Raw genomic sequence first — 23,679 nt, 5'->3', positions numbered from 1 at the left:
CTCATATTCCAAGGCCTAGAGATGGGCTCTTGTCATTTGGGGAGAAGGTGGTTAGGGGGGTAAGCACAGCCCCGAGGTCCTGACACACCCACATGTCTACGATGGGCCCTCCGCCGGGAGCAGAGTGGCCTCACACCATCCCTTTGTGATGCCCGCCTGGTCCCGACGCTCTACCAGCTCCTCGCAAAGTCAGCCCGTCCTTCCAAGTCTGGCTTAGGTCCTTCTCCGTGGGAAGCCCCTATGGTGCTGCCGGGCCACACACGAGTCCTTCTGCCTGAATCCTGTCGCCACCCCCACCCCCCGCCACCATGAGATGAAAAGCTCCTTGGGGACAGAAAATGGACTGTGTTTGTGGGTTTGTGGGTCCCGTGGGTCCTCGATAATACAAAATTTAACTAAGATGGGAAAAGAAAGGCGAGGAGAACAGAAAAAGAGAGGAAACGAGGAAGGAAGGACTTGCTATCACAGAGCACTCGAGAAACCTGGATTTCAACCACCAGATTCTTAAAAAGTAACACAGCGAGTATTAACAAATGGCTACCGTCTTTCCTTTTCCTGTCAACTGGGATGACTATTCTGAAGAATCTTACCCTCTTCGACAGTAAGCAGGTTGCCCAGTTCTGCTGATGAATGAAATTGGACCGGCTCAGAATTCTTCACGTTTGCCAGTGGGAGGAAGGGGTCGTAATCCGCGGATGACAGGTCAGCCAGGGTCAGGGTGTAGCGGCTCTGCTGGGTGTATGTGCTTGAGCCGCAAACACAGCAGTGCAGAACCTGTGAAGCACGGAAGGGATTGGGTGCCAGGGATGCCCCCAACCTCCTGCCCCCTGACGACCTGTCAAACTACAACAGCACTTAGGAGATAACTGGGACCATTATACTTTTTCTTCCTTTGATAAACAGATTTTGTCCAACTAAGGCTGTGGATATTCCTACAACAGAAACAGTTCTTTTCGTAACGAAGCAGATACAGACCACGTCCCATGAACACTGGGGGATTCTGACCAAACTGCAGTTGTTTGACGATAGCAGTCGGGTAAAGTGCATCGTGAACTGGGCAACCACTGCTTCTCTATGATAACTGTTCTGCTCTCACTCCTTAAGTCATTCATTTCTTTTAAAATGCTGAACCCCCATAAATCCTTGTCAAAAGGGCACAGATAAGTATGGGAATGCCTAAAACCTGTTTTGGTGATTCTCTGATGCTGCAGTCCACGCTCCATGCCCCGAGGCCTGGGGGAGACTCACCCTGTAGATGTAATCCAGCAAGGGGGTCCGGGCCGCGGGCTGCTCGTCCAGGGCTGCTGTGGACACGGGGTGGAGGAGGGTGCCCGCCGGCAGCGCCATGCACCAGTCCAGGAGGCAGAGCAGCAGGGACACGAGGAACTGGAAGACGAAGCAGACCCAGAGCCTCAGGCTGCAGCCTCGCAGACTCCACCCCAAGTGACAGCAAACCTTCAGTGAAGCAGAACCTTCCCGGCATCGCAGCCATTGTTCAGGGACACAGAAATGAATGAGGTTTTCACAGAGAGGCTGTTAGGGCCAGTCCTAACAGGGGATATTATAGATATCCTTGTTTGTTGTTTTTTGTTTTTTTAAGGTACTCGGGCCTCTCACTGTTGTGGCCTCTCCCGTTGCGGAGCACAGGCTCCGGACGCGCAGGCTCAGCGGCCACCATGGGCCCAGCTGCTCCGCGGCAGCCCCTAACAGGGGATATTATAAAGGATAGCCCTGCATGTGATAGTATTTGCCATCTGTTTTATTACATTCTTAAAAAACAAACTCTAGAGGGCTTCCCTGGTGGCGCAGTGGTTGAGAGTCCGCCTGCCGATGCAGGGGACACGGGTTCGTGCCCTGGTCCGGGAGGATCCCACATGCCGCGGAGCGGCTGGGCCCGTGAGCCATGGCCGCTGAGCCTGCACGTCCGGAGCCTGTGCTCTGCAATGGGAGAGGCCACAACAGTGAGAGGCCCGCGTACCGCCAAAAAAAAAAAAAAAAACCCTCTAGAGATTGGGATTGACATATATACACTAATATGTATAAAATGGATAACTAGTAAGAACCTGCTGGATAAAAAAATAAATAAAATTCTAAAAAAAAAAAAAAGTGCCATTGTGTAAAAAAAAACCAAGTCTAGGGAGGACCTGGCCGATGCGCCACTTACCTTCTTGTCTGCTTCCACTGAGGAGTGCTCTGCACTTGGTAAAAGAAAAGCAATCGTGGCCACGAGGATCTGCAGAGAAGACAAATTCCCAATCAAACAGACCCCAGTAACAGTTCTGGAAGCCGCGTGAAAGGAGGCCCAGGACGGCCTTGCCACTAAAGCCAGCCTGGTGCCAACTCCCAGAGGAAGGTGACATCAAGCGAAGAGTCACCTCAGAGATTTGTGTGACCTGAAAACCAGAAGGCGATGGCCATGCCTGTTTCCACTCTGCTGGCAGTGAAATCGGGGGCCCAGAGGAAGGAGTATTTCTCTCTGCAGTCACACAATCTCCATTTTCCACTTCTCACAAGGAAAGCAACAAATACTTGCAAAAGTAATTCTGAAGATGCTCCCATTTACTTTTCTTATAAATTACCCCAGGTCTCCCCACACCTGCGGCTGCAGGGTAACAGCACCACTTTCATTCTCAAAGGTATCCAGTTTAGGTGATAAATTACATGGTCGCCCTAAAACCCAACTATACATTTTGCAGCAGCTTATATGCCTATCGTCCAAAGTTCTCTTTCACTCTAGGTTCCTTGAGGTTGAAAATCGCTTGTGATTTCTGCTGTATCTCTGAGAGAACAAAGTGACCTCACGGGTGAAATTTGTCTAGGGCTGAGAGAAAATAAATCATATCCCTTCCTCTGCACTGGGTGTGTACAGAACAGGGCATGTTTAAAGAAGGGCAGCGACAAAACCTGGCAGGAACGGCCGAGCCTTACCAACCACACCTACAGGGTGAGGGTACCTGCCCCGTGCCAGCCGGCACCTTCACGTGCCACTGACGTCCGGGGTGTTTTCGTGGAGAATGTTCTTCCTGTTCCTCTCGCCCCCGTCCCCCACCAGTGACCCCACGGAGGGTATTACAGTCATAATCTCATTACAGCCGGGCGATCACGCTATGGCAGAAAGCTCGGTCCGGGCCTTCGGTCTGGGAGAGGCCCCCACACCCCACCCCCGCCCACACACACAGGGCATCACAACCAGCTGCCGACTCCTTGTTGGCACCATCCAAATTACTCTGGATGAATGAAGCCCAATCGACAAAAGGTCTCTTTGTTGTGGCCGTGTTTGCCTTTCAAACTCCCCAAGTGTAAGGCTGCCCTGGAACACTGGTGGCTTCTTACGTGGTGCCTGAAATCGCAGCTGAGAAGAACCAGCGCAATTTGCTCTGAAAATGGGTGACTCACACGGCAGTTTAATGGTTGGTTCTCCAACCATTATTTGAGTATCTAGAATTAATTAAATATCCAATGTAATAAAAGGGACACGCTGATGTTTGAGCATTATGGGAAAAAGACTTACTTCTGCAATCTTCCGAGGCAGAGAGGTTTCAAACATCTGAAGCTTTTCCCAGTAGGAAACCAGCAACTGAAGCACATCACAAGCTACCTGGGCCACGATTTTGTTAGGAAACTAGAAAAGAAAACAAAACCCCAAACGAAATAACCTCACTCCACGTGTGCAGTATTCCTAAAGAAGAACCCAACAACGATTTCTTTCCAGCTCCATTTGGGGATCCATGTCCTGTTGTGCATTAAATATATGAAAAATGTATCTTATCACCAGACAGCTTTTATGTGGTCACTGTCCTGTAACTGCCTTCTGCTAGACTAGCTGTACTAATTTACATAACATTCTATAGAAACAAGTAGTTGTCATTTAATCATTTGTAAATTAAAAGCATAAATTCAAATGCCTTATTCAGATCACACAAATGATAGTTTTGCCAACTGGAGGACACTGAAATGTAGTACATTATTGAACACCCCCTGTGTACTGAACCTTTCACGAGAATTGTGCTCATTTTCGCCTTGATAACTCTTCATTAACAGCTCCATAAGGCAGTCGCTATCTTCATTTTACACTTGGAGAAACAAGGATTGATCAAAAGCCTTTCTATCCAATGAAATTAAACTTAACCTGCACATATGACATTCTAAGAAATGTGAAAAATGTGAAGCTAGGAGAACATAATTCAAAGTTATGGGATATTATTGAGTCTGTTTTCTGCGTCTGGCGTGTGTTCAGGGTCCTCTAGGTGCCCGTATTTCTCGGGAGATGGCACAGCAATGGGGCAGTTCTCGCAGGGACTGTGGGCTGGGGAGGTGTGCGGGAGGGATGAGGACTCCCAGTGCTCCCTCCCTGGCCAGACCCTGGGCCATACTGCCATCCACACCCCACCATCTAGGGCAGAACGCTTTGTCACCAAATCTGTGTCCCTGTCTAGGGAGACCTCTGGACTTGCGTCTCAGTTATTTCCACCCCAGGAGCTCCAGGTTGCAGGAAGCAGATGCCAACTGACCAGAGGGCCACAAAAACAACAGAGAGAAGTCAACATTTAGCACCTCAGTGACAAATCACAGTATGAGAAGGGAAAGGTGGTCAGTTTTACTTCTACAGAACAGTTACTGACTGCTCCCCTCCTGACAGGCACAAGGAAACCTGAGGTGAGAGCATCTGCCCCAAGGGGCTCTGCACAGCCTCCTCCGGCCACCCAGATCTCCCGCCCCCTGACCCTCATGGACTCTGTCCACTCCTCAAACACTCTGACTTATTTCTGCCCCAGGGCCTTTGCACCTGCTCCTTGCTCTGCCTGGGACACTCATCCCCCAGGTCTGCACTCGGCAGGTGCTGCCACATTTTTCAGATCACGGCTCAAGATGTCATCTCCCCCATGAGGCCACCAAGACTGTCCAAACGCGTGGAGCCCACCCCCTCCAGCTCTTCCGTTCCATCCTCCTCCCCTACTGTAATTTCTAGACGGCATTAAGGGCTATCAGAGCTGATCCTCTGTGTTTGTTTGCTTGTTGTTTTGTGTGTTTATCTTCTTGCATCTTATTCTCTGTCGTATTCCTAATGCTGAGCACAGCCCCAAGGAGGTCTGAGGGGACGTCGGAATGTGGAGGGAGAGGAAGAGTAAGAGTGGGCACTGGGGGCATTTCTGCTGCGTCCCGCTGGTCGGGTCACATGGTAGAAACATAAGGTTGGCATGGCTCTTGCATTATGGTCGGAGACAGACAAGGTGACAATGGTGAAATGAGGGACGTGGCAGACAAGAGGGCAGAGAGGGATGAGGCGTGAGAGGTGGGGGCAGATGACAGAGAGAAGCCACTGGGGCCGGGGGGGGGGGCGGGGGAAGGGAGGGGGAGAGCTGCGCTGAGCCGGGAAGAACGTGGGGTCGGGCAGGGGCCAGTTTCCTTCCAGGCAGTGGGCCCAGGGCCCAGGGTGCAGGCACCAAGGCAAGAAGAGTCAAGAAGAGTCGCTGTGGAGGTCTGTGAGGGCGGCGGTGTTCCTGACATGTGGAGGGCTGCGGGATGTGGGGATGAAACATATCACCCACTTGCTCACCAGCACATGCCCACGGGGTACCAACAATGTACCCGGCACTGAATGAGCAGCACAGAGGACACAGGTACAGGGTGACACAGTCCCTGCTCTGAAGGAACTGGCAGCTTGGTGCAGCAGGCAGGGGCCCGCTCATGGACGTCCCTCTCTGGCAGCAGCACGGAGGGCAGATCTGCAGGTCCAGGCTCGGGCCATGGGGGTCGGGGTGGGGGTGGGCTGGGGAGGAGGCTGAGGGAGCCAGCTGTGGGACGGGTGGCCCCGGGCAGCAGGCGGGAGTGATCGAAGGCCGTTCCGGACCCGGTGACCAGGACCATGGTGGTGAGGAAGGGAGAGTCGACTATGGCTCCTAAGATGGGCAAGAGAAGGAGGACAGTGGGGCTGAGGGCAGGAACGCAGGGCCCGAGCGCCGATGCTGCCACTCGCCCATGAGGACGCCGGAGTCTGTAAGTCTGGCTCTGGCTTAGCAGAGTCCCACCCCGCTGCCCACACGAGCTCCCACCCGCAACAAATGAGTAGCCGAGAGGACTTCTCCAGAGGCTGCACACCCTTTGTTCTCATCGCTGTCACGGCCAGAGGCTGGTTTTTATCGACACCCCCTGGCGGGCGCTTCCCTAGCTTTGCTGCCCATGCCCTTCCGTGCCTGAGGGAACACCTATGTCAACCTCGCCAAGCGCTCCTGGAGGGCACGGTTCCAGCAGAGCAGAGCCCGGAGACGGAGCCATGCAAAGCCCACAGGCAGAACTCGTGCTCCCTGCTGCCAACCGGGCAGGTAGGGCCGAGCCTCCTCCTCCCCCCCACCCCCACCCCTGTTCCTTCTCCTCCCCTTCTCCCCCTCCCCTCCCCCTCTTCCCCCTCCCCTCCCCCTCTTCCCCCTCCTCTCCCCTGAGCTCTCCTCCCCCTGGTAGAGCCCCAAGCCCCCTAAGGCCCTCTTCCCTCCTCCTCTTCCCTCCTTCTCCCCCTCCTCCCCCTCCCCCTCCTCCCCCTCCCCTCCCCTGCGCTCTCCTCCACCTGGTAGAGCCCCAAGCCCCCTAAGGCCCTCTTCCCAGAGTGGCCGCTCACCGTCCCCCGTGTTCCTTGAGGCTGCTCTTTCCTCTCTGGCCCTCGGTTCTCTTACATTGATGTGCTCCCCCTTCCAACCAGCACAGCGACACAGGCACTGAAAGGTGAGGGAGCTGCCCCAGGGCCCAGGACTTCTGTCCAGGAGTTCTCCTCTGTTATTTACAATGTTTAAAGGGAGGCCAATCTGACTGATCCTGGCCCTCTGAATTCTCAGCAATTCAAGCTAGAGCAGGTTCCCTGGCCTTCCCCTTAGTCGCCTTCTCTTTTATTTCTAAAATGGGGGAAGCAGCAGTGTCCACAGGGGTGGCGGGATTCCATGGCTCAGTCCGTGCACTGAGCTGGGACGCCCCTGACCGGGCAAGGGCTCGACACGGCAAGTACATTCTCTTCTGCTGCCTTAATGTTTCTCCTCATAATTATAGAAAAATTAAAGAACTTTTTGAAAATTTACAGAAATACTAAGAAAAATCTGGCCTAGCATGAGGTGAGCACGCAGCACATGGCAGCCCTTCTTACTAACAAAGCCAAGGAAGACAGACATCCTCAAAGTGCCCAAGGCCCCACTGACGTGAAGCACTCAGGCTGTTGCCCAGGAGCTGTCTGGTCTCTCCTGGTCCTGCTGAGGAGGCCAGGGCATGAAACTCCACTTTCTTGTCACTCCAACCCACAGGTGACAGGCATCCTGCTTGCCCCAGGAGCTGCCCAGCCACCAGAGGAACCCACTGGGCCGGTCCACGAAGCTCAGGCTATGGACAGCCAGGCCGCAGCCGCCAGTGGGTAAGCAACCATGGGTGGCTTTGCCAGGACCCCTCACAGAACGTCCAACGTGGCTCTGAGAGAAAAGATTTCTGAATCAAAACTTCTCTGTAATGTAGGGGGAAATAGAAATGGGGCTAATTCAAACTAAAACGGGTTGAATACCTGGGAAACAGCTTAATGTCAAATACACATGACGAACTGGCAATACCTTCAAAGTGACGCCTATCACGTTGACGGCCTCTCTCAGCTGAGGATGGTTCGTGCCCTGTGCAAGCTCTTCACAGATCCAGACCCCAAGGGAGCAAATGGCAATGCACCTTTTGAAAAAGAAGGAGACAAGGAGGAAAACTCTCACAAAGAGATGAATTTTCTTGGTATTTTCAAATGACAAAATATTTTAAGCCTTGTTTACAAAGTACAAAAGTTACAGACATATTAACAAAATGTCTTCTTGAGAAAAAAGATAAGGTACCCTCAACAGACCAGTTTGCAGGACAAATAGAAATATTCATAATGGTTAGTAATTAAATATTTAATGAAATAAATGGTATATTTTCTGTTAATTGTCACAGCACATGTATCACTTATTTTTGCTGAAACTAATTTTTTTATTACAATTTCTTGCTTCAGGATATTTTTGAGGAAGAATCAAAAACAGGAATCTTAGAAGATTGTTGGAAATTGAGTTTGTAATTGTTTTCCTTACGATAAAATACACAACACTTACCAAAAACAGAGGACAAATCCTGTATTTTATCGTAAAGAATACCTGAGTACAACTTTCAAAATAAGTTTCACTGTTACTTCTTTTAAACAACGTGTTAAGACAAAATACTCTTTAAGTTGCATACTCCTTTAAAAATTACCTTTCTCAATTATAAATCAAGATCGGATGGTAATTCTCTTTGGAATTGATACACTCAATATCTTTTGCAATGATCAAAAAGTCACATTCTTCTGAACGTTTCCTGAATGCATGTATATGAAATTTAAATGCTTGCTCCCCAACCTGCTCACTTTCTGAACAAAAAGGGGCTTCAAACCACTACTAGGAACCAGATGCTTGCTGGAATATGTAATATGCTGTTCTCTGTAGCAGGAGGTCACATCCAGGGCCAGTCAAACCGGACACACTGCCCATCCCTCCACACTGAACGTCCCTTAAAGGCCATCAGTATAATTCAGCAATTAAAATCAAGCTATTTTGAGGTTTTATAACCACCATACTTCACTGGATTCTCACCTCTTTCGATCAGAATGGACTAAGTGCTTCCGAACCAGTTAATTAAAACCCCTTTGGCGACCATGTCACCTTCTACCAAAACTCCCTCGGTAACAGCTGTGCTTTTGCCTCGGTTACAAGGTGTGTGCCGGGCCTTTCTTGTTTCTCCGGCGCCGGCATTAGACGCCACACCTTCCTGACTGTCTAGAATTGTCTACATGTCTCTCTTCTCTTGCCCAATTCCTAGAAATTGCCCTTTGCATCTTAGTCTACAGTCATTCCCAAGAACTCTATATTCTTCCCCAAAGCCTCTTTATCTTCCCTCAGCCGAACTCAGACTGATTGTTTGACCCATGAAAACTATACCACTTGGAATTATGCCCCAAATCATACTGTTACCGTTTTAAGAGCTGCTCTTCCTTTGAGTGCATGTGTGTATATATATGTGTGTATATTCTTTTTTTTTTATGACCCATTAACCTATTTGTTAAGTGTAATTTGTTAAGAGTGCTCGTTTCTAGGAACACCTGCATTTCTCTGTAACTATTAGCCTTGCACTATGGAGAATACTGTGACCTGTAAAATGGTTTTATAACCTAAGCTACTCTCACCTGCCTTGAGTTTTAAGCCACACTCGCTTATAACAGCTCTTCCTGCTATTTTCTCTCTTTGAAATTCATCATTTAGCATCCTCATTTAGCATCTTCCTATTCTTACACTCCCAGTGACTCCTCATGTTCTCTATATCCCCAGGATGTCCTTTGTGATTGTGAATGAGTTTTACCTATCAGGACTCTTTTTTAAGCTAATGGCAGTATTACCTTACTCTCACTCTGTATTCCAATACACTCTCTTAATACTGTTTGCCACTATGCCATCTCATACCACTCCAATTTATATAACAAAAACTTCTTGTTTTTTCTTAATTTTTCTGAATTACTATCACTCACAATTATAACGGTATTCTCTCTCAGTTCTCCTCCATTTATTTGAATCTTGACCATATTTCAGTCTGCTTGCTTACCTACACTCATATGACCTTAATTTCATTGCCTAACTCCTTTTACACACAACTAAGAAAGACTGACCATATTATACATATTTCTATTCCACTTTTAACTCCACAGGAATTTGGCTTTCTACACTAAAGGAAAAGAGGAAAGAAAGATACTGCCAAGACTTGTTGAAGGTCTGAATGTAGCAGGTGCAGGTAAAGGAGAAATCAAGGATTTTCCCAAGTTTCTGAATTGACAGTCTGGGCAGATGATGGTGACAAGTACTGAGATGATGTCTGAGGACAGTTAGGCTCTGGGGCAGACAGCAGACTCAAGGCTTCAGTTATGGTTGTGTTAAGTTTACACGTGTTAAGACACCCAAGTTGAGATATCAAGTAGGCAGTTTAATATAAAAGCCTGAATATTTAAGGGGTTGACAGAAGGGGCCAGGAAAATAAATTCAGTACCATCAGCAAGCAGATGGTGTTAAAAAAGTCTGGTGAAATGAATAAGAGCACCTAGGAACGTCATGCAGAGGGAAAGACAGCCAGCCCTAAACCCTGAGTCACTCTAACCCCCAGAGGTAGGTAGAGAAGGCAGACAGGAGAGGAACAGCTACAGTGACAGAGGAGCAAAATCAGAATATTACATTCTAAGGAACTGGCATTGTTCAGGAGGAAGATAAAGACAGACTAAGAACTAGCAAGATAAGTATGCATATTAAAATTTCTAAGGCAGCCTCTAAAAGAACTGAAAGTCTATGACTTCTAAAAAAATAGAGGTAATAAATGGAATGTGAAAAAAACACAATCACTCCCAAAAACAGGAAGGAAGGAAGGAAGAAAAGGTGAGTGAAAAAAAATGAAGGTAAAAAAACAGGAGAAAATGAAAGAAATATTGAAAAAGACAAATAGCAAAGTATAAAATAAGATGAAAGATTTACATCCAAATATATCAGTAACTACAGTAAATGCAAATGAACTAAAGCTTCAGTTAAAAGCTACAGATCAGACAGGATAAACACATAAAATCAAGTATGTACAGCTTTTGCAAAGACATTTAAAAGAGAAGAATATAGAAAGGTTAAATTTAAAAGAAAATATTATTTAAAAATATAGCTGAATCAATATCAGACAACTGGTCTTTAAGATAAAAAAAATCACCTTTAAAGATAAAGAGGTCACTACATAAATATAAAAGATTTGATTAACTATAGAGATAGGATAATTTTACACTTCTGTGCAGCTAATAACATAGCTTCAAAATATATAAAACGAAAATTGACAGAAATATGAAGAGAAATATATAAATGCACCATAAAATTGGGAGATTTTTAACATATCTCTCTCAGTAAATGATCTAGATGATGAAAAAAATAGAAAGAATATGTAATATTTGAAACACATGATTTAAAAAATTAATCTAATGGACACATCTAGAACACTACACCCAACAACTGAAGAATAGTATATACATTCTTTCAAGCATATATGGGACATTTGCAAAAACTGACTACATATTGGACCATAAAGCACATCTCAACAATTCCAAAGACCAACAACATTTTTGATCCACAATGCAATTAACTAAGACATCAGCAGCATAAAGATAAATAGAAAGAACAATATTTTTGGAAATTAAGAAATATATTGCTCAATAAATCATGACTCAATGAAGGAATCATAATGGAAATTGGAAAAGCTTTGTAGTGCAAAAATATTACATATCAAAACTTAAAGAACTCAGACAACGTAGCACCTAGAAATAAACATATGGACTTAACTGTTCATATTTGCATAAAAGAAAGGCTGAGAATTAATATACTAAGTATACAACTTCAAAAGTGAGAAAAAGAATTATAGAATGTAAAGAAAGTAGAATGAACATTAAAAAAAGAGCAGAGAGTAGGAAATTAAAATATAGAATAGAGAGGTTGAACAAAGACAAAAGTCTCTTCTTTGAAAAGACCAATAAAATTGACAGATATTTGGTAAGACTAGTGAGAAAAATCAGAGAACACACAAACAGTGTCAGAGATTAAAAAGTGCTTATAGCTATAGAAGTGAAAGAGACAAAAGATAGCAAAGGGATAATGGAAACACCGTGGATGCCACAATGTTTCAAAACTTGGAATGGACAAGTTTTTAGAAAATTTTAGTTTGTCTAAACTGTCAAAAAAAACCTTTTCCTTAAAATCATTGAAGAAAATGAGTCTGTGGTGAACCTTCTTATAAAGAAAATACCTTGATAGTTTTACTATCAAGGTCTATTAAATAAATACACAAGACTATCAAGTCCAATTTTACAAAAACTCTTGCTGACTGAACAGAATGAAACAGCACTTCGCTCATTTTGTGAGACTATATAACCTTGTAATCAAACCTGACAAGGACAGGATGGGGAGAGAAAATTAAAGGCCATGAATATAAATGCAACTTTCCTGAACAAAATGTTAGTCAAATCAGATCCAGTGCTGTGTAAACCAAGTTGTGTTTATCCCCAAATGCAAGGTTATTTAATATTATCAAATTGATCATGAATTTACAGCTTCTGGTAATGGCAGACTAGAAAATTGTGACTAAACCGTCCACTGAAGGTAAGTGAAGACGTTAGACAAAATACAAAAGAAAAAACCCTTGAAAATGATCGGAGAGCTAATAAGACAGTGCAAGTGCCCGCTGCTCGCTTGGAACCGGCCTGGAGGGAGCAGGACACGAGCAAGAGGCGGAGCTGGGGTTCTGGTGACCTTACAAGCTTGGAGGTTGAGGATCAGAAACTGCTGTGCCCGCCACCAGTGCTCCCAGCTCCGGGCCTCACCTGGGGAGAACAGATAGGAACTTTTCACTCTGTACGTGCCCCAGAAAACCTCCTGTCTTGGCCACAGACTGCCAGCAACCTCAGATGCCTGGTGGAAGCAACCAAAATGTTTCCAGACATTGCTGAATGTTTCCTGGGATACAAAAGCACTGCCGATTGAGAATCACTATCCTGTAAGTACATCATTTTTATACATTTCGGTTTATCCTTCCATTTTCTTCCTTGTTAAAAATATCAGGGAATACACCTAGGTATTCACAATCTTGCTTTTTCTTACACAACAGGTAGCATGTGCTACACACAATCATCTACACCTTGTGCTTTTCACTTAATAATGGCACCTCTGAAAAAATTAATAAAGCATTTTCCCCACATAATTCTTACTGTACTTTTTAGTGTAAGAGTAATGTGAAAGAATAAGTATTTTTAACATTAACTGATTACACATGAATGTGTATCTTAAAATTCTAAACTAGTTTACCTTTTATTTAGCATTTACCTTGCACTCTCATTTGGTTCCTCTGTGGCATTCTTCAGTAAAATACTTATGAGGTAGTGCTAAAAACACAAAATGACGTAAAATAAAAACCTTGTTTAGTAGTCGATTTCCCACATGTTCTGTCCTCATTCTAGGCAGTGAGGGGCCACTGAAGGACTGGGGGAAGGACACAAGGGGCTCAGGGGAGCAGCATGGTGGTCTCAGCCGGGGGCTCGCAGGGCTTGGAGCCTGCCTAGGGAAGAGCTTTCCTGTGTATACGATAAAAACCAAGCAGAGCAAATGACTCTTCGTCATAGGAAAAATCTCGGTTTTCTTTTACTTCAACTGGATTATACATCGTACACTGAATTACACGTTGTACTTGTGTACTATAGATAGATAAATTAATTGATTGATTTGAAAAGCATTTTTCTTTGCCCCAAAGTCAGCTGAGGAGAGACTGTTTAATTTTATTCTCCAAGGATTCATTTAGAACCTCAAATAGTAGTAGTATTTAATCAGGCCAACAATGGGATTGAATGTTTTGCTTATTTCAATTATTTCTTATAAATTCATTGGATGCACTAATGCAGCATAGTTACACTAGTAAAATTATTACAAAGGATGATTCATTACATAATCATGATCCGTAGGCATGATAAACAGATCTAATAAAAAACACCCGAGGAACCTAACCATCGCTCTCCATCTAGTTCATTTAATCCCCCCAAAACCAGCCTTCTAAAAAAACAACTGATACATCTAAACAATATAGCCAAACTTTCAGGGATAAGCAGCTCAATGCATAATAATGGAAGAGAGAACCACACAGCTCGAGTTAGAAGATGCTAACCAGGGCTTCCCTGGTGGCGCAGTGGTTAAGAATCTGCCTGCCAATGCAGGAGGGCATGGGTTCGATCCCTGGCCCGGGAAGATCCCACATGCCGCGGAGCAGCTGCTGAAGCCTGCACGCCTAGAGCCCGTGCTCTGCAACAAGAGAAGCCACTGCAATGAGAAGCCCGCGTACCACAACGAAGAGTAGCCCCCGCTCACCTCAACTAGAGGAAGCCCGTGCACAGCAGCGAAGACCCAACACAGTCAAAAATAAAAAATAACTAACTAAATAAATAAATTTATAGAAGATGCTAACCGGAGATTCGGTCATTGCATCACGTACCTTGACATCTTCCGTGCCCCTGGTGACTTCAGTAACTTCGGGCACCGGCTGCCACAGAGGGATCTCGCGGTAGGTGTTGGGAAAGCAGACCAGAGACCCGAGAATGGTGAGGGCTTCCAAACGAGGGGCCTGCACACGGCAAAGGGAAGTGAGACACACATTTTCCTTCTGGTTATAAACGTTAGATAAGCAACAATGTGTTTTACTTTTTCATGATTTTGAGGCAGCCCTGCTGGGGCAACAGAAAACGGTGAAGTTTCCTGTTTCCTGTTTTACTTCATTTTTTAAATACAAAGATTTGAAACTACTAACACCAAAATGTTCAGGTTTTTCAAAGTTGGTCAGTGAGCACACAGCTTCTCGTTACATGACCCCCACAACACAAGACCCACCAGTTCCCATCCAGGCCTGGGCTCACCTGACCCTGCACGGCAGGGGATGCAGCTGACAGCTCCCGTGCACCTGGGAGCCCTTCCATCGCTTGGACACCTTTCTTGGTTCCTGAGGGGACCTGACAGTCTCCTTGCTGGGACCCCTCGCCTCCTCAGGATATAGACTCCAGGGTGCTGAGTGCAATTCTCGGCCCTCTTCCCTCCGAGATCTACACTCAACTCGTCCGGGATGTCCAGACCCGAGGGTTTAAATGCCTCCTACGTGTCGCCGACCCCTCAGCACCTCTCGGTAGCCCTGGCTTCCTTCCTGAGTCCAGATCGGCAGATCCGACTACCTGTTTGCCATCTGCACTCGGGGTCCAGAAGCCATCTCCCCTGACAAGCGCCCCCTCGCCACAGGGTGCTATGGTTCTGTGTGACACCACCCAGCCTCCATCACTGCCCCCTTACCTGCTACCTGTACCTTCCTCTATTTTCCTGTTAAGAAAATCTCTAAATGTAAAAGTAGACAGAATGTTATATCCATGCACCCAATGCCTAGACTCAAGATGTTACCACTCTTGCCTCATTTATCTCCTTTTCGTTTTTTTCATTTCAATATTTAAAATGTTTAAAAGTTTTCCACTTTCAGTTTTAAAGCAAATTCAAGACATTGTGTCATTGCACCTCTGTGTCCTCCAGCATCCCTGCTTTGGGTTTTCCCTTGGTATTCATCACTTCCTGACGACGCGTTACGTATTCATTTGATGTTTGCATTCCCCACGAAGACAGGGGGCAGACAGTCTTCGTCACTTCTCTCCCCCGAGGATGCCCAGTGAACACCACCTGGGGACAAGGTGGTGGCTGTGGTTCTCATTCACGGACGGACAGGGCCCACCCTGCAGGTCTCCGCATCAGCTTTGCTTCTTCCATGAAGACTTTTCTAACAGATGCCTTCCCTTCCAGCTCTCATCACGCAGAATTAACTGGCCCCACACTGGCACCCCTCTGGGTTCTGGAGGTGCTTCTGTTGTGGCTGCTAGAAACTTATGTGCAAATATTAACGCTTAGTTTACCTGTCCGATTCCCGGAGGATGGGTGCCCTGTCACATTTACGCAGGCCAGGTCCTGGCATATAGTACGTCCGCAGTCAGTGTTTCTCCCACAGACTTGTTCTTTCGGCCTTCACTAACGGTTCCCTTGACCCACCATATAGTCTTGGTTTGAACCTCGCTGAGGCTGATTTTTTCCCCTGAGTCGTGTGTGACTCTGTAACCACTGGATACAAAACAACAGCTCCTACATAAAATAAAGAGCTGTTACGCAGCTTTATTCAAAGAACGGAGTAAATCTAGACAATTTTTTTGCCTGGGTACTGGGCCTGTGGTGAGCCCCGATTTACACACAGAAGAGTGAGGCCTGTGCGTCTGTTGCCCCAGGATGGATGACGAGTACCCACAATGCTGGGAAGGACCCTGGGCCTGGCTGGGCAGGGCTGCAGGATGGAGAATGGGAAGAGAATTACATGTAATATCCCATGCTGTGTGTACATCAGGATGCATCCACTCTGCCGCTGGTGGACTTTCGGATCGTCTCTAGTTTGGAGCTGTGATAACAATGTTTGCTGAGCACGACCTTCCCCCACCTCCTGGGTACTTGTGCACGCGTTTCTCTTTCCCTCATGGCCTCAGCAGGCAGATCTACGTAGCAGGAGTCCTCCAGGCTTGTAATTAACAGAAAATTCTGACTGAGCAGGTGTGTCCCTATCCGAACACCTCTCACTAGTTCTCCTACAATTTTAAACCTCAAGTTTAAACTCAGTGATTCAACGTAATTCAGAGTTATTGTTCCTTTATGTAACATAAATCTTACCCTCACATTCTCATATTTTCTCTCTCTCTCTTTCTCTTTAAACAAATGTTTTGGAAGGCCACTTTAATAGCTCATCTAGCCGAAAGATACATTTTCACAGAGAATGACCACCGTGCATGATATTATCACTAGAAAGGGCGCCCGCATTTTCACAGGAAACTCTCAGAGCAAGTAAGGAAAATTTCAATAAAGTATTTTCCTTCCTATATCCTGTTTTTTCAATGTTTTTTCCAGTTTTTCAATTTTTTTCCCAAAGTTTTTTCAATGTTGATTTGAATGGTTAAAAGTAAATTAGAAGGTTCCTTGAGAATGATTATCCTACAAAAAGTTTTTCAGAAATAAGTATGAAAAGTTGTCATAGTCTTTACAAAAAAGAAAAACAGATGAACAAATTCAACATTTTCCTTCTTTCTTCCTTCTTTTCACTCATCCATCCCTTTTGCTCCTGTCTCTCTTCCCTCCCCTTTGCTTTTTAATTTACCCCTAGAAGAAAAAGCGCATGAAATACCAGCTATACAAAGCATTCAAAAAACAATTTAATTCAAAACCCAGGGTTGGAGTTTGAATTTGCCCTGCAGTGAAGAAATAAGTAAAATAAGAAAGTAACAACGAGTCAAACAGAATTTAGGTAGCTAGATACTCACACTGATTTCAATAGAAGTGCCTGGCAAACAGTAAAGCTAGTTTTATTTACACCATTTAAAGAAGGGAAAACTGGCTCTGAACAGGTAACAGCTGTACAGAGCACAACTGTGAGAGGCCTTTAAATTGAAATGGGTGAGAGTGTCCTCTCAAAGGCGTTAATACATCGCCCTAATAGTGGAGGTAAAGGTGGAGACTACAGATCAATTCTTTTCGTAGCCCTTAGCGCTCACTTAGTCCACTTGCTTCTCATTTCTTAGTACAAGAATTCTGCCAGAGTTTTATGGCATATGAATACAACGATATATATTAATTTTCCGGTTAAAAATTTTAGTGTTCTAACATTTTAAGAAAATATTTTCTATTAGACTTATAACTAAGACTTAATAATAGAAAAAAAACCTTATTGATGATGTACACTTAAAATTCTCTCTTGGGCTTCCCTGGTGGCACAGTGGTTGAGAGTCTGCCTGCCGACGCAGGGGATATGGGTTCGTGCCCTGGTCCGGGAAGATCTCACATGCCGCGGAGCGGCTGCACCCGTGAGCCATGGCTGCTGAGCCTGTGCATCCGGAGCCTGTGCTCCACAACGGGAGAGGTCACAATGGTGAGAGGCCCGTGTACCGCAAAAAAAAAAAAAAAAAAAAATCTCTCTTGACCACAGACATTAGTGTCTGTGCCACCATTTACTGAAAAATGCTAGTAAGATTCTAGGAGACCAGTCCTGCCTCTGACTGTGTAAATGTGCTGCACTATTAGTGAGGACATGATTTCTCACACTCTGGCCTTTTGATGAAACGCCTTTCCACTACCAGTGTGTCATCTTATCCTACAATTTCACACGTCAGCTGCCAGGGCACCTACCCGAGAGCCCGGTTTCACGTTGCACTAATGAGTCAACACCTGTTAGGAGTGGAGAAATCTGAACCTTGTTAGCCGCTGTGAAGCCTCCTGGGAGCTGGGATGCTGAGCATTGTCACACTCACCGCCAGCGTGTCTGCACTGAGGACCCTGACGGCGGCCGTGATGAAGTCCCCCACCAGCATGGAGAAGCCGGGCAAACCCAGGGAGAAAAAGCGGGGTGGGCAGTGCCTTACAATGGTATTTAAGATATCCTAAAAGGGGAGAAAAGAAAACACAACTGTAAGTTTCCAGACCAAAATTCCAAAGTCATCAGTTCGTCTGTACATATGACTACTGTGAGGTTATCTGAAAGAACACAGACCACGGAACTTTTCCAGTGAAAAGGGTTCCAGGAGATGAGCTAGCGCAGGGGCTATTGTACTCATTTTACACGTAAGAGGATGGAGACCCTACACTGTGAGGTGACTTGTCCAAGACCTGAATTGTGGCATTGGGACTAGACACTCTTCCATCTTCCATGTAGAGGTGGGCTCCTCGGACAAGCTACAGGAGTGCTGAGGTAAATAAATAAATTAAACCTGCAAGCAGCTATCACTTCTTATCTTCTTCAATTTTCAAAAGTCAAAGCACACTGTTCTATTACAAACTCCTGAAGTAGGCAGAGATGGAAACTTGCATTCTTCGGGCAACTCCCGTGTGAAACAATGGGAGTGTGGGTCCCGCTGGGATGGGTCACACGCCAAAGTCAGGTGGTCGGTGGGGCTCCGGGTAGAAGTGGGTGGCAAGGCACGTGTGCCCAGTGCTGCATGTGGACCATCTGCCCCCAGACACCTGGTGTCCCTGGGTCTGGAAGGGCCTTTCACTGGTGGGTGGCCGGCTGGCCCCTGCCCGCCAGCTCTGTTCTGAGGCGTTGCCTCATTCCAGCCCGTGGCAGACCAGGGCTCTTCTCCTGGACGGCGTTCGTGCCATCCACGGCCAGGCCGCGTCTCTGAAGCCATCTGTGCGAGTGTGTGCAAAGGGGATTAGTAAGAAAACCACAAACTGCTTTTATGCAGTTCTAGGCCAAATGCATTCATCAAATGCACTGAAGTGCTGTAGCTATGGGACTTGTAGTTATATAACCTAGAGTTAGTCGCAAAATACAAGAAGCAAAATACCAAAACAACAACAACGACAAAAAGCCCCCCAAAACCTCTGGTTTGTTTTCTCAAATTTCAGTGTAGCTATTTGAAAATCCTTTAAAATAATCCTGATTTAACTTGATTAAATTAGAGCAAGGGATAGCAGTGTGCTCGATTCTAACACATTAAGTCCTTTTTCATAAAAATAACCTTATTGAAGAACTTGTATCTTAAAAGAGAACCTTTAGGTGTTCACAAAACATTTTTTTCTAAGACTTCTTCCTCACATAGCAGGCTCATTTAGCGTCTACAAATCATGCTGCGTGTGTCCTTAAAATGATGGCGCAGTGCTTTATTAGAACTCTTATATGGTAAATTATTTAGCAAGTACTAACTTAAGGTTTTAGCATTTCAGCAGACTTTTTCCTATACCAAAAATAAACAGAGAGACAAACAGATAAATAGACAGATAAAAGGGAGGAAGGAAGGAGGAAAGGAAAGAAAAACCCGAACCACGCTTCCCCCGGGTTAATGTTTAAACCTGCTGTAATCATGTCCTTTGATACATTTCAGCGTCCACATCAACCAAGGCAAACATTCTAGGGGCTGAGCAGATGGACACTGCAGTTTAGAAAGTGTGTGGTCAACTCCCGCTCTGAGCGCAGAACAAAAGATCCACCTTTTTCATAATGAAGCCTCTGATTAATGCCCTGGACTCCTCACCACACACCTGTAATTACTCACAGAGGTACGCTCTGTGCTGGGCCTCGTCTCGGGGTATCAGGCATCAAGGTCTCGGGCAGCAGATGGAAGCACGCTTCTGTTGACATCTGCTGCCACGAAAGGATTCGTGCAAACCTGGCTCGCAAGGTAGTAGAATGCCGTGCGTGGGAAGATTAATAATGCAAACAACCATGATGTTAACTTTGTTAGGTTTGTGTTAATTCCATCTGTTGAGAGGAGGAACTGAGCCTTGAACCGTGTGGGTTTTTAACACCTTTAGCACATACTTAAATCACAGATTTTTCACCAGTGGAATTGAGAGGTTTAATTTTAAAAAAGGGTTTTCTGGGATACGTTTACGGGAATTATGAACTAAATCCTTTAACAAGCTAAAGCCAGAATTTATACATGAAATCCATTTTGCTTCACAAGATTCAGATGCGTCAAGGCAATGAGCTGGAAGTGGGGCATTCCCAGAAATGACTAAGTTGCCACTGATGCTGAAGGCAGAAATGTGTGCAGCAAGAGAAAGTCGCAGGCTCCCCACCCCCTGGACCCCGGCCAGTCTCTTGAACGGAACCTGTTTCTACGGGCGAGAAGGTTGGAAAGAGAAGGCAAAATAACAGATGGCTGGCCTAGCCTGCCCGCCACCCACGGAAGGCGGCCCCCAGGAGAAGTGAGGCCGCCAGTTACAGCAGCTCCGGGCTGGGGTTAATATGGGGGTTAAAGAGGGGGCTGTATGGCCAGTCGGCCAAGTTAGGGCCATATGCTTGCTTATTTTGCTTATCCACACTGAAATGGAACAACCCAAAGATGACAATCTTTGTGACAACATTTTGAAATTAGGAATAACTGTGGTGCTCGAAGGAGAGCAGCTGCATCTTCCCAGCAGAGGGACGTCCACAAAGGGCTGCCGGCACTTCTGGTAGGAGCCTTCCTGTCCACACACTGAGACCATGGCGATAGCCGGAATCCTTGCGAAAATGAAAATCTTGAGACTGAAGCTTTCTCCTGGGTTCCTGGGGTTTCAGGGAGACCGAACAGGATGGTGCTTCCCAAACACAAATTATTCACGTACAACCCTTATGCTTTTTGTCCTATTCAAGTCCAAAGTGAACATGATTTGTCTGTTTTTCAAAGTAACTCACTTTTTTTTCATGTAAATAAGAGTATTCTGGAAAACTCGTATCCTGTCATAAGTAGAAAATAACCCTTAAATCAGTACAATTATGGCAAACCAAGGCGACTGAGTTTTTGCTAAACGTCCCCGTCAGATGGAGGCTCTCCTTGTTAACAGCGTGGTTTGCATCCTGGGTGGAGAGAGAAGTTCTGTGCCCGCTCCAGCCACCTGTCCGGGAGTCACAGGGCTGGCAGAGCCAGGGCCATGGCACCCCGGGTTCGACTCAGGGCTATTCAGTGCCCCCTCCTTTGTGATCATGGTGGAAAATGCCTCTGTACTCAAGTCAGACTCTGGCAGAGTGAAAAGAGCCCCAGGCCTGGGGTCAAGACCTCGTGTATGTGACCGTGGACAGGTCACGTCGAGCTTAGAGCTTCTCGTTTCTCTTCCACAGAAGGGACTGATTCCTCCTGGACTTGTGGGTAACGGGAGAGATGTGAACACATGCCTTGTAAACTGAAGAGGGTCACACAGAAGTAAACAGAGTAAAAATAAAAGGGAAGGACTATGAAGGATTTTTACTTTCTAGAATTTACTTTGTAGAATTCCGTGAACTACTATTTTGCTGATACTCAGAAAGAGCTTTTTAAAACATTTCAAAGGTGGTCCCCAAAGCCTCTTAGATTACATTCTCCCAAAAGTTAAAAAACCCTAAAAACTAATTCTCTCCAATAACATCCTTAGCAAAGTGTTACAGCAATTAGCCATAGTGTATATAATTTATAGGGCAAATAATGAAATAAAAACCGGAAAATGCTCTGTTTTTAGATATTCAAGAGTCCATGCTTCTAAGGGGTTCTAGAAGATACCCAATCAAGTGAGTCTGGTAGCAAAAATTAGTTTCTTTTCCACGTTCTAAACAGACTGAAAATAATAAGCAAAACTATAAGCTCAATGAAAAGATGGACTCTAAAATAGGAATTAAGCTTATTCTTGAAAATTGACCAGCATGAAACTCTTTCGCATGCTTTTTGTTCAGAGGAAATAAAATTCAATCCGCAAAATGCTGTAATATGAGGAACGGACCACCAAACTAGTATTTTCCTCTCATTTTTGGTTACAAGTCCACACGCATGCTACACACTGAGTGTGAAAACTGGATTGTAAGATGATAGCTGTGAATTTGCAGCTTATCCAGAGATTCAGGTTTATGAGAAAGTAACTGGTGAGAACATCTGTCTCTTATCACTGATCTTACAAAAAAATCAGGTAATTCAAATAGAGGCATGTTGTTTCCTCCCCTCCAAAGCACAGTTCTATAAACACAAACCACATTCAGCCTAGTAAATGAATCGCTTTAATTGAATGCTATGTACACAGTAACTGGAAAAACCATAAGTGATAAGAAAAACATATGGCGATGGCAACAGAAATTGGTTTATTCATTTTGCATAGTGTTGTTTCTTTAGTTCTCTTATAATTGACCTTTAGAACGATAAATGTGTAAAATAATTTTGTTTATTATGGCTCCAAACCTTCCAACAATTACACAAAATGAAAATTTAAAAGGAAGGATTCATTCTGGAAGCATTTCCATTGTTTACATAATTGCACAGCTATAATTCAGTGCTCACGTTGTTATGGAAAATAAAAAAGGGCCATTACGGGCCATTTCAATTCAAAATATTGCACAGTGGTGTCAAAAATGGGGGAAAATGTTCACTTTAAAGCGGTTTAAAATGGATTAACCCTGTAAACAGAAACATTTCAATATAGTATTCTATGAAATACAAATGTTCAAGAAGTAGCCATCCTTCAGACGGAATTAGAAATGTTGCGACTGTACTTTCACACCAATTACATATATATTATTCACTTAATATTTGCTCACGGCCCAGCAGATGATGGTGGTAACACAATAGCTGGCCATCTGTCTCCCTGCTTCCTCAGAGGACTTGCGCCCTCTCCTCGGAGCAAACAGATCCGGTTATTCCACCGAAAGTCACTCAGACCTTCCAGGAGGCCAAATGGAATTGTTCAGAAATAGAACCCCTGTGTGCAAAGTCACTGGACTCCTCCTTTCACTTTGAAGAAAACGAAAATGTTAAACAATTAATGATTTCATTGCTATTTTTCAGAAGATACCTTGTATCTAGAATATTCTACAGGAAGTTCTTTTGTTTGGGAAGATGGGGACTGTTCGGATCTGGTTATCCCATTAATCTAGTTAATAGAAAGATCCCGTTCATTCCACACCCAAGTGGAATTACTAATTAGCAGAAGATGTGAAGGCAGAGGGATACTTTTAACACTACCCCTGGATATAACTGAAGCTTTCTTTAACAATTAAATAGGCAGACGTGATCCTGCAGGACCTCGAAGACAAATTTGTAAGTATCAGTTATCGCCTTATTGGCGAGGCTCAGATATGCTGAGTGGCAAAAAAGTCTTAGTTACAGGAAGGACAGATCTGAAGAGCCCTCCAAGTCCAAGGCCTGGTGTTCTCTCTTCTGCTGCTGGGTCTCTGCTCCTTCAGAAGCAGCACAGACCTCCTCTACACAGCATGAGCTGCGACCTGGCCTGTCCAGGCTCTACACTGGTTCAGGGAGGGGTTTTTGTTGATAAAAAGAAAGGCTTTATGATTATAGCCCTTAAGAAAAGCACAACAGATCATGTCACAGGCACTGCCCTTCCAGAAAAGTCACTGGAAATAAAAACATAGCAGGACAAGCGTAAAAATTACTTTCAAGGTCTGGGCCAAGGCATACGTGGTACCTGCGATACATTCTCTGTTCAAAAGGCTAAGTGTGGTGTAATCCGTTTGGAGAAAAGGCGGAGATTTTTATACATGCTGGACAAATGTTACTTCTCTGGGTGTAACTTTGTTACCAAGGCCGGAAGAAATATG

The 23,679-nt window shown here is 45.2% G+C and overlaps 1 protein-coding gene across 6 annotated transcripts in view; it reads right to left on the bottom strand.

The window, feature by feature from the left end:
• RALGAPA2 (Ral GTPase activating protein catalytic subunit alpha 2) overlaps positions 1-23,679 on the bottom strand; it is a 281,841-nt gene that overhangs the window by 113,483 nt on the left and 144,679 nt on the right. For 5 of the 6 annotated variants that reach the window (XR_009535079.1, XR_009535080.1, XR_009535078.1 and 2 more), the window contains 8 exons: positions 17,933-18,061; positions 14,062-14,190; positions 12,906-12,964; positions 7,581-7,689; positions 3,512-3,622; positions 2,165-2,233; positions 1,249-1,386; positions 591-774 (listed from right to left, as the gene is read on the bottom strand). Coding sequence is in view for 3 of the 6 variants with exons in the window: in XM_060122391.1 (XP_059978374.1) it covers positions 591-774; positions 1,249-1,386; positions 2,165-2,233; positions 3,512-3,622; positions 7,581-7,689; positions 12,906-12,964; positions 14,062-14,190; positions 17,933-18,061 (928 nt within the window). In the remaining 3 variants the exon portion in view is untranslated. The remainder of the gene's footprint in view (positions 1-590; positions 775-1,248; positions 1,387-2,164; positions 2,234-3,511; positions 3,623-7,580; positions 7,690-12,905; positions 12,965-14,061; positions 14,191-17,932; positions 18,062-23,679) is intronic. The other variant, XM_060122392.1, reaches the window with a different exon arrangement.

Source organism: Lagenorhynchus albirostris, chromosome 15 (genome assembly GCF_949774975.1).
Source record: "Lagenorhynchus albirostris chromosome 15, mLagAlb1.1, whole genome shotgun sequence".
In the NCBI taxonomy this organism is placed as follows: Eukaryota; Metazoa; Chordata; class Mammalia; order Artiodactyla; family Delphinidae; genus Lagenorhynchus; species Lagenorhynchus albirostris.
Note: the sequence above shows the minus strand (reverse complement) of the source record. Positions and strands in the feature narration are given on the sequence as shown.